The sequence below is a fragment of the Limulus polyphemus genome, unplaced genomic scaffold (assembly GCF_000517525.1).
Source record: "Limulus polyphemus unplaced genomic scaffold, Limulus_polyphemus-2.1.2 Scaffold51, whole genome shotgun sequence".
NCBI classification, from domain to species: domain Eukaryota; kingdom Metazoa; phylum Arthropoda; class Merostomata; order Xiphosura; family Limulidae; genus Limulus; species Limulus polyphemus.
Window position 1 is genome coordinate 26153 of NW_013665661.1, and position 11560 is coordinate 37712.

The 11560-nt window shown below is 35.1% G+C and overlaps 1 protein-coding gene across 1 annotated transcript in view; it reads left to right on the forward strand.

Moving 5' to 3' along the window:
• Positions 1 to 1246: 1246 nt before the first annotated feature.
• The window catches only part of LOC106463155 (unconventional myosin-X-like), a gene marked incomplete at its 5' end in the record, with an annotated part of 93088 nt that continues 82774 nt past the window's right edge, over positions 1247 to 11560 (forward strand). The window contains 4 exons of the mRNA XM_022391088.1: positions 1247 to 1329; positions 4146 to 4289; positions 5051 to 5159; positions 6400 to 6974. Of these exons, the coding sequence (XP_022246796.1) occupies positions 1247 to 1329; positions 4146 to 4289; positions 5051 to 5159; positions 6400 to 6974 (911 nt within the window). The remainder of the gene's footprint in view (positions 1330 to 4145; positions 4290 to 5050; positions 5160 to 6399; positions 6975 to 11560) is intronic.

Sequence of the window (11560 nt, forward strand, 5' to 3'; positions counted from 1 at the left end):
CTAATGTAAAAAAAAGAAAAAAATTCCAATTGCCCCCACAAAAATATAAGAAACAGAAGAAACGTACTGCTGATCAAGCAATATATTTTACAAAAATTAATTTTGTGGTGAATAACTGGTTTGCAAAGAAAGTCCAGAAAGCTGCTAAGCAATATCGTGACTGATATGCTATTCAATTTCATTTATTGTTTCTTAGCTGTCCTGCAATCTGTCTATTGAACTTCTCCACAGCTTTTTTTACGTTTGGTGTTTGTTTGATACTATAAATATACATACAAACAAGACATAATATCCCAAAATAGAAACCTAATTAACAACACTATCCAGAAAACAAATCTGATGTCACATGACCTATTCAGTAAACTCAGTATATGATTTTGAAGTTTTATTCCTTCAAAAGAAATGTACGTTTTAGTAGAGTGTAGTTACTGTCTGTTCGTTAGATGCGCGGCATGGTCAGGTGGTTAGGGCGCTTTACTCACAATCTGAGGCGAGTTCGAATCCCCGTCCTACCAAACATGCTCGCCCTTTCAGCTATGGGGCATTATAATGTAACGGTAAATACCCCTATTCGTTGGTAAAAGAGTAGCCCAAATCTCATTATTCATGAAGGCAAGAATAGCTCAAAAGTTGACGGTGGGTGTTGTTAACTAACTGCCTTCCCTCTAGTCTGTGAGTCCAAAATTAGTTACAGCTGTACGCAAGCAATTCGCCTATGTGTAGCTTTGAACCAAAGTTCTAAAACTGACGACAACAGTGGATTTTATAGTGCGGTACGCGTTTTGAGGCAGCGGGATACAAACCTTGAACCCTCAGATTCACAGTGAAGGCATATTAGGTGACGTCCAGCATTATAAACAGTGTTTAAAAGGTAATTTTCCTAAACTGTACTCGTCATTCCTCACTTGCGTGACTAGCTACTCTCGTCAATTGTGAGCATAATATATATATATATATGAAGTAAAAAATCTTAGATTACTTATGAAAGCCTAAAAATCGCGTATATGTGTTTCATATAGTTGTTCTATCAAGCTAATTGATAGAAAGTTATAGTTTGAATTTTAACATCAGATAAACCTGATTCAACGCGTTCAATACATCAGAGCTTGCGACACTGCTCCTTCAATACATATTTCATCGTAAATTTTGTTATTATTATTGTTCCTTTTGCCAGTATCATATGGATTAAAGCTATCATTATTCCATCTTTTTTTTATCGTGTGTTACTTATGCTCTTTTATATCAGTTTCCTTACCTAAATCTCAGACTTACACAGGTACCATTCTCGTTGCTGTGAACCCGTACAAAGAACTCGACATTTATGAAACGGTAAGTTTCGTGCACTTTTCTTCGTTCAATTATTTTAAATATTATTGTGTTTAAAATCAACATCTTTCAAACACTCACTGATAGTTTTATTCAAATTATGGTTCAGCATAAGATGTATTTTCTATGTGAATATATATATAAGGACAGACTTATCATCAGTAATCTGTATTTTACACAAACTTCAAGAGTCTGAAGTACTTTGCCAGTTTTTCTGCCGCTTATCTCTCTCATACATTTCAATTTGTATTTAAATATATGTTTAAGTTCTTTACGTTGTGGGAAAGAGAAAATGGCAAAATTCCAATTGAAAACCGAGCCCGATGAATTTGTTTTGTGGCTTTTATACGAACGCGTGACTCATTACACGTTATTACTTCTAAAATTGACTTGTCATATTTCCCTCTTCTCTGCTTTTCTAATCCTCCCATCCACTGATTGCCATACCTGATTACCTGTTCGATCCGCAGTGTGTGCTGAGGGCTCTTAGATGACACCGGTTTATAGATATTTAAGTGAAACAGTCATTTCTATTATATTCAGTATTTCAGACTTGTTGGATTTATCATAAACTCTTAAATTGTTCTCTTGTTTTTATAAATTCTCAGCACCTTAATTTCCACAATATGCACAGTATTATTTTATCTTTTTTTTTTCTTTTCGTACGTTCGTTCCAATAACACTTCAAAATTGTGATGTGATAGTTTTAAAATTTTTATGGATATATTTCACGTCCCGTTAATACCAAAAATATGAGAAATAAAATCGCTCTCCACACTCTGGGGTCGTAAGTGTGTTATGAGAGTGACGGTCAAATCCCACTATTCGATTAGATTAGTCTACGAGTTGGTGTTGGGCGGTATTGATTAGCTGCCTTCCTTCTGGCCTTTTACTTCAAGTAAAATTAGTTAATATATCTTACAGCCAACTAGTTTCGGTAAACGTGTTACCGAAACTAGTTGGCTGTAAGTTATATTAGATAATTTTACATATTACTTTGTAAAAAAAACACATCGTTTTTGTAATTTTTACTCTTAATATACCAGCACAATGTGTCTTAAAAGAATTATAAAAACATTTATAATTATTGGGAATGCTATAATTTTGAAACACAAGTAATTTTATAGTTATAAAGAACCAAATAATAAATGACTAACGAAACAAGGTGCTCAAACTGTGAAAAATATTTCCTTTATATTCGTTCATTATTGGTAACGATATACTTTATTTCTATTTATATTATCTTATTTTAAAAGCAGAGAATCGAACATGCAATAAAAAGATATACATATAATAAATTCGTTATTTTTATTCTTTTAAAGTACAATTCAGCAAAATGTCAGAAGATAGCACTACTCTATTACAGAAACTTGCAGATGCAGCACAGCCTAGAGATATGGAATGGAAACGAAAGAGACATGTGCGCGGAATTTATATAGGCTGAAGTGCGCAATCATATTCGGTGTTCTGAAGCGCCATATTTAAACTTAAAGTAAAAGCTATACAGTGCTTTGGTTGGGAGGAAGAGGTCTCAGAGTACCTGACCCTCCTAGGTCACACGACCTAAATTCCGATCAGGAGATCAGGCAGTGCTTTGGTATTTTTTACAGTTTTATAGTATTTGTATGTCAATATTCATGAAAGTAGTGAAATATGTTGTCGTTGGTTTATATTGGCATTAAAGTTTAAACGATTCAAAATAATTTCAGCAAACATCACTATTGCTTTGTAACGATAAACAAATCGTATGTCAACTGCATTTTCAAATTTCAGTGTTTATCAAGGCAAAAGATCCAAGTAAGCCTAGATCTAATAAATTAATAAATATAATAATGTCAGTGTTAACAGTGAGGGTAAGTTACTGTACTAGACTGTACCAGATCTGTTGTATCACTATGAAATTAGACGCCTAGGATCGAGCAATACTAGAATAGTTCTGGTGGTAGCAATGTTAGTCGTCAGCTTAAATAGATTATTTAGTATTACAGTAATATCCCCCGAAAGGGGGCCATGGGCCACCTGGAGGGGGTCACCTGTTTTAACCATTCACACCACCATATAGGAGTGTGTTGTCTGACTGTCTGTCAGCCACTAGATACTAAAATGACGTCACATAAGGGACACTTAAGTTGCAATTTGTACCGTCGTGACGTCAGTAAAATATATGCATACCATGAATTACCAGAAGAATTATGCATGACACAGCATGACATATGAACTTCAAAAGCAAGAAATGAAAATATTTGTTTCATTATATTATTATGTCACACGCACTCCAGTCTATTAAACTCGTCGTATGCGTATAATATAATATAAGATGTTTTGTTATTTATAAATGTTAACACTTTTACATGCTTTTCTTTACTTTTGTTATTTATGAAATCTTCCAATATAATTCACATGAAAGATGTAATTAATTTAAGTTGAAATTTGAATTCCTTAAAGGGAAATAGGCTATGTATTGTTAGGAGAACAAATATACATACAACACGTTCTTGATGTATCGAAATTCACTTCCCAACATTTTAGTGCAGAAGTGCAATGACATGTTGGTCTGGAAAGCACCATGATTATTAACCATAAATAACCACAAAAACACAGTATGTTCTTACTTTTGATGTTGTACAGTACCAGTCTGTGCAGAAGAAAAGTAGCAGTATTAATAGTACAATGTATATTGTATTCATATGATAATGTGAGGTAAAATAAAGTTTACTCTTAAAAATTGTCAGGTATGAAATGTAAATTAAAGTCAAGCAGTACACAAGATTTTATTGTTTTAGTAAGTCTGGTATGATTATCTTGATTTTTGTATCTAGAACTGGGTGTATAAATATAGTGGACAGAAGATTGGATACAATGAACCTCATGTGTTTGCTATTGCTGAAGCTGCCTACAGCAGTCTTCAGTCTATGGCTTGTGACCAAGCTTGTGTTATTAGTGGAGAGAGTGGAGCAGGCAAGGTAATTTTTCACATTATAGTTATTCAGTACCTTTTCAAATATTTTAATAGAATTAATTGTTATTTCTGTGTTCTAAAAGTTGGACAACAAGGGACCATTTGGTCCTTCACTGCTCTCTCTCAGAACACCCATCCTTAAGAAACATATATTCAATTAAAGTAATTACCAATACTGCAGGTTAAATTTGAGGACTTTATTTGTAGTCTTACTTACTTGTTAGATTAAATGCAAACACTATAATTTACTGTAAAGGTATTGTTTATTTTGCTGACAAGATTCATTTTGCTGTTTAATTGATAATCTTGAAATTTAATTTATTTATCAGATGTATTGGTTATTAGAACTACATTGTATTTTCTGTGAATTATGTAATCAACTGCTCTATTTACAGTTTAAATTATTGAACTTGGTCAGAAAAGACTAAAACTACAGAATAATGTATCTTAGTATGGTATTGGGCATGTAATGGAATTTCTAGTTGCAAGATAATTTTATATGGGATGATTTGTTTAACATAAGAACATTTTATTCCTTTGTGTTAATCCTAAATCTTGAAATATTTACATTTATGAAAAACACTGTTAAAGTACAGATAAACAAATTTGTGTATACTTTGAGACTTGTACAGATTGAATGGTTTTTGTTTTCTTGAAATTAACTCTTTTTAATTATTAAAATAAAATACTAAATTTTTAGCAAATGTGTGATAATCAATCAGTCTTTAATAAGAGTGTTTAATGTATATGTATGGTGTTTTTTAGACAGAAAGTACCAAATTCATTCTTCAGTACCTGTGTACAGTCACAACAAATATTTCCACGTGGATAGAACAACAAATTCTAGAAGCCAATACTATCTTAGAAGCTTTTGGTGAGAAAATCTGGTTAATTTAGATACTGTTATATTAAGCATTATACTTCTTAGAATATCCTAAAAACTGTGTGCATTATATAGCAGACATAACTTGTTTTTAATACTCAGCAATATTTATTGTGTAAAACGACATGCTTTTTAATATTTACCATCTTATGTGTAATACAAACATAACATGGTTTACAGCATTTACTGCCCAAATTGTATGATAGACTAACAACATGCTTCATAGCATTTACTGTCTGAGTTTTATAACAGACATAACAACATGCTTTACAGTATCTGAGATATGTGATAAGTAATTGCATTGTAGATATGTAATTATGAAAAAAGTAATGCTAGTTACATTTTATAATAGCTGACAAAGAAAATGATAATTACAATATACATAGGAATGTCATAAAAATAAGAATAAATAAAACATTTACTCAAGTGTATAAGCAATTAGTGTATTTTGTTGAAAAGAAAAGGAATGGTATTTAAAATATTTCTGGTATATGTACAATTTATAACTATAAAGAAATATGTAATAGGATATGATCTATTAATTTCATAATGAGGTATTGCAGACAATGTTCTTCATTCATAAGTTAATATCACATTAAATACACAGGTAGTTCATTCATTTCAGGAATATCATATCATCTAAATTAATAAAGTAAGATATTGTGGTTATTCCAAATCTCAGTATTTTCCACTAAATAAATGTATTGTTTTCAGTTTAAACTGAAATACCTAAAATTAATGCCTCCTTCAACTAATATATTTAGTGAATGACTGATATTCTTTATGGTTAAACATGAATGATAAATGCTTAGTGAAGATACAAAGGAAACGTTTCTCATCAGTAAACACTTTCAAATTAATCCTACAGAGTTTTATGCAGCAAACTGATTAGGCTAAAAAGTAATGTGTTTGCTTATGTTTTTAATTGACAAAAATTGAAAGGAAACCCTTAAATAACACATAGTTTTGTGTTAAGCTGCATTTCACTACTTGTAATGGACCTGTAAAACAATATTTCAGGAGTACTAAATTTTGTAAAAATATGTATGTAAAAAACACTAAAGATTTTATGTGTAGATTTATAACTTGTGATGTATAATAAGGAAGTTAATTACATCAAAAACTAAAAATAACTAGAAATAAGGCATCTACTGTAGTATGCTGCCAATTCAAGTCAAAATTTCTTGATTTTTTTTTAACCTCCTGTACAATAATTTAATAATTTCTACAGGTAATGCAAAAACAGTTCGTAATGACAACTCCAGTAGGTTTGGAAAGTTCATTCAAGTTTGTTTTGACTCACGATATCAAATCAATGGGTGCATAATTCAAGATTACCTTCTAGAGCAGTCTCGTATCACATTTCAATCCCAAGAGGAGCGCAATTACCATGTATTTTACCAGTTTGTTGCTGGAGCCCAGAAAAATGCAGAGCTCTGTGAACGTTTTATGGTTGGGCCTCCTGAATCATATACCTACCTTAACCAAAGTAGTTGTATCAAAATTAGTGGTGTGGATGATGCTGCCATGTTCGATTCACTGCGTCTAGCCATGTCAGTGCTTAGTGTTCCTTATGAAATGTGTGATGGAATCTTTAGTGTTCTCAGTGCTATATTGTGGTTAGGAAATCTTCAGTTTTCCGATGTGGATGGAGAAAGGTGTGAATTAACACTAGCTGATGAAGATGTAATTATGACAGTTTCAACATTATTAGGAGTGGAGACAGAGGGGTTAACTCAAGTTGCTCTCCAGCGACAAATCAATGTTCGAGGGAATGTAACTGAAATTCCATTTAAACTAAATGAGGTATGTAAAGCGTGTTTTATTTTAATACATTTTAGAATGGACTTTGGATTATACATTGTATAAGTAAACTTCACACATTATCAGAAAAATCAGCTTTGAGAAAAACTGAAAATGGAAAGTCCAAACTAAGTGATGATATTCTTTTATTGCTATTGCTTTAAAAATAAATATACAATTAACTGAAAATTGACAGATGTTATATACATATATGCATTATTAGAGTGTAGATAATAATCCTAATATTAATAAAAACATAAACATCAATGATTCTGTTATACAGTTTATTAGAAATAGTACAAGAGAACAGCAAAAGAGCATTGGATCTTGAAGTTCTAGCTTAGTAGGTGTTGACTTACACTTTTGCTACATCTTATTTGAATTTACTTGTTCTTGAGATATCAACTGTCATTTTCACTGCTATAATAAAAACATATAACATTTTGGGATTTTGACCTATGATCTAATTTCAATCAAATCAAATTGATTGAGCCTTGATTAATGTGCTAACTATGTGTGATTTTACCTAATTTAGCCCAATCTAACAATTTGTTTCAGAAAATCTTTCACATATTAATGTATACAATAGGAAAAGCAATGTTTCTGATACAATACATAACCTTTTTTCACATTTTTCTTAATTTTCTTTACCTTCCTTTTTCTATTACATTATGTTTTTCCTCATTCTCAAGTTTACTTTGGTGCTGGTATACTTTGTCCTTCTTGACTAGTTGCACATTTGCCTTGGCTTACAAGTGAACTGAAGTCATTTTCTTGGACCTCCACACTCTGGAGTCTTCTTCAGGTTTGGGTTTCTGATCCATTGTCTCTCTCAAGCTTGGTTTTCTTGCCTCTGCCTTACCCTCACTACCCTTTTACATAATCTATGCTTCATCCATCTCCATTTGGAAGCAATCCACCACTCCTCTAACAGTTTGTGAAAGCTTCTTTTTCTCTTCCTTTTTCTGCATTGGTGCATTTTTCTTTCTTGACCTTGTCTCTTCTCACTTGGTTACTCTTTCCTGGGATTTGTTGGGGAAGGACACCCTTCTTGCCCAAGTATGTTTACATCACTCTTATCTCAGGGACCTTTGTCTGGCTCCTTTACTCTGCCAATGGTATTTTGGAGGGGTACTTGGTTCTGAGGCCTTGTGCCGACATTCTTCCATGACTTCCCTTGTGTCCTGTCTTTCCCAAGTTCCTTATTCAGTTTGTGTTTCCTATTCTCTTGATTCTTTTGTTCTTCCATTCTGTTCCTCTTTTCCCATCCATAAGTTTCAGCACCGACAGTCTCATCAGTGACTATTTTCTGGGCCCAGGAACAGTGGGAGCATATTTTGCTCGATTCATGGATTATGGATTCTTTTTGTGGCCAACCATTGGGATAAACAGGTTCTATCCATTAGCTTTACTCATTGTTTTTCCTCTCCTTCCATTTGTCTCCAGTTCCCATTCCTTTTCCTCCTCCTCCAGGGGATCCTGTCTCCCACCAGTGTCTGTTTAAGGAGATGTCAAACCATTTAGCCAAGGATGCTCTATTGAAAGGATTTTATTCCCATTAGTTTGTAATTTTCCAGCACACCAGGTATTGATGTCCAGTTATCAATCTGTCCCTTCTCTGGCAGTTTCTCAACCTTCATCAGTTTACTGTGATGAGTCTTCTCCCCTTCCAATGGCCTTTTTCTCCCAGGCTTTGGATGACCAAGGTCAACCTCTCTTATGCTTATCTTCACATTCCCCTCTCCTCAGCACTCAAATTTTATCTTCAGTCTGTACATCATGGTTGAGCTTATCAGTTCTGAGCTCCTCCTTTTGACCTGGTGTTGGCCCCATATGTTTTTCTGTTGCATAATGCAAGTCTTTGATTATCACATTCACAACTTGGGAATGAGGTTATACCATTATATGGCCAACTGGCTTCTTTTAGTTCCATCCCAACAGGACTCCTCTGACCATATTTTTCTCCTTCTTTAGGAGATGGCTCATATATGTTGACCAGACAGGCTGGCAAAATCTTTCACACTCCCAGTATCTGGTGTATTTGGGTGTGTTCTTTTCTTCCTATCTCAGTAAGGCACAACTTTCATCACTGTGTTTGTAGGCCATGTATGGTTTCATTTCCACAGCTCTATCCTCTCCTTCTCTTCCAGTGCAAGAAATTCTCTATCTATATGGGACTTGGGCTTCCTTGGAACCCTTTTGGATGTGCTCACGTGCATTTTGTACTCTGGACTCTACATGCTCAATGGAATCTCTTGGGATCACATTTTTGCAGTGGTCCCTCAATTCTTGTGTTTTGCAATGGCATTTGTCTTGTCTAAACACTCCTTACATCGATATCTTTGCCACTTACAAAAACAGAAAGTTTCCCCTATTAGGGTGTCCTGTTCTGCATGCATTGGCACTGGTGGTGGATTCATTTAGTCAGAAATAGTCCGATCTTTCTGCTTACTCTCTATGCATCTCCTCCCTCGAGTTCTCTGCCTCATTCAGGACACTCCTTGTCGGGTTCTTATGTGGCAAGCTATTGGTCAGTTCAATCATGGTTTCCTCCTCTTCTGCTCTTCCACTCTCTACTTCTTCAGTTTTTTACTTCTCCTTTCCATTCACCTGTGTTACCAATCTGGCTTTGGGCATGGGATTTGTCAATTCTGATGTGTACGTTATTAATGTCTCTAATATTATATTCCATCACTCCTATATTCTTCTCTTTCTAGATTGTGCTTTTCTCCCTAAAATGTCTGTGGCTTTCACCCCTATATCTTTTCCTTCCATTCTCATCTTTATTCCAATTGTTATTTGGCCCACAGATCATGGTTCCTGATCCTGTCTCTTCCTTCCATGGAATTCTTCATCCACTCACGACCTTTCTCCTGTTACTCTCACTGGATGGGTCTGATACCTTGTCCACTTAGCATATTCTTTGTTGGATGGAGAAGCATGTCTGCATTTCCAAGTGTCCTTTATCAAATTTGTCACCTAACTTACTCATTGGCTTTTCATTTCTGTTGTCTGTTAGGGAAGACTGTTTGAGCTGGCATGTAGATGACCCCTAACACCTTTGGTGCATCAAATATTCATTATCTGGCTGTTTTATCCTCATCCTGCTATGGACTGCATTTGGCCACTATTCTTCAAATGTCATATCGTTTCTCACTGGGTAATTATTTTTTCTTACCCTCTTTTTACATAGCCCTCTAGTCCCTTATAGGATCCAGCTCAGTGGCAAGTGTTGCCTGCCAGAACATACTTAACTAAAAGTGCTCATTTTCCTAAACAAGGCCCAATCCAGACAATATGCATGTATCGACTAGCATCAATAAAGCAGGCAGGGGATTCCTGCCCATCCTCCGTGCCTAGTTTAAAACCTAGTGCTGGCCTGCTTTGTGGTCATCTGTTGCACTGTCTTAGAGTGATGTGCCCCTCTGAACATTCAACCATGTTTTCACCCCTCCTTTTTTTCTTCTAGTGCAGCATGAGAGTCCTTGCCACTCACCAGTTCCTAGCTACTGGGGTGATGGACCATGGAGCATGCTTCCTGAGTGTGACCAATTCCACTCAGTAGAAAGTAGGGCAATGCTGTTCTGCCATGTATTACAATTCACCCCCATCCTGCCATTACGCAGAAGTCAGGTTCCCAGGTTGTGTGGTATTGGATTGGTGCATGACTAGTTAATATTAAGCCTTACTCAATTGTATGTTGAATGTTACTTTCCCTTTCTACCTTATTGGGATTGAGGTGAGGGTGGTAGTGACCCCTTCCTACCATGGCCCAGAAGCCAAATTACCAGTGTTGTCTGATTTTGGAATGGAGTTGCTATACTACACATATAACTTTTCCAAAAGCTTGATGAAGTTTTGGACTGTGCTTGTATCTTCCTCCTATCCTTGCAACATTTCCATTCCTTTCAGGGCGATGAATACACCTTGACACAGATGAGGTGCAGTCTCCCATGAGTGTGTCCCTATATTGTTCTGAGGTATAAGGTGTTTCACTCAATAGATTCTCTTCTGTGCTTTCTGAAGGGAGCTCATTTAGCTAAAATTTTGCATTGGCCCCTCCTCCACATGGAATTCTAACTGGATGTAAGCGGAGGTTACATATCATGTCGGAAGTTAACTTTTTTCAACACTGAAAATGTATTTCTGATAGATACTCATCTCTTCTCATACTTCCCATCCTTCCTCCCCACTTCTGGTGCATCTTACTCTCTTGCTTACTCTCAATGCAATGATTGAACTTTCAATACAGAGGGAGCCAGTTGCACTAGGAGGCGGTGTTGCAATTCTGTTGGTGGAAGGTTGTCACATGCTCATTTGCATGGAACAATGCAGCAATATCATGTGGAAAAACTGAAGATTTGTGAAAGCCTCAAGAATAGTGCTGAGAAAAAAGTCCAGTTACAGAGGGCTGCACTAAATTGGGAAAAGTTAGATGTATCTATTGGAAAATATGAACATTTGCCAGTTTTAGTTTGAGGTAATATCTTTGTTAATCAATCATACAGGCCTGTGATGGTTCTATTGTCTTGAACTTTTTAAATTTTTTACAGTAATTCGTGTACGCTGAATTAGAAAATGATATCCAT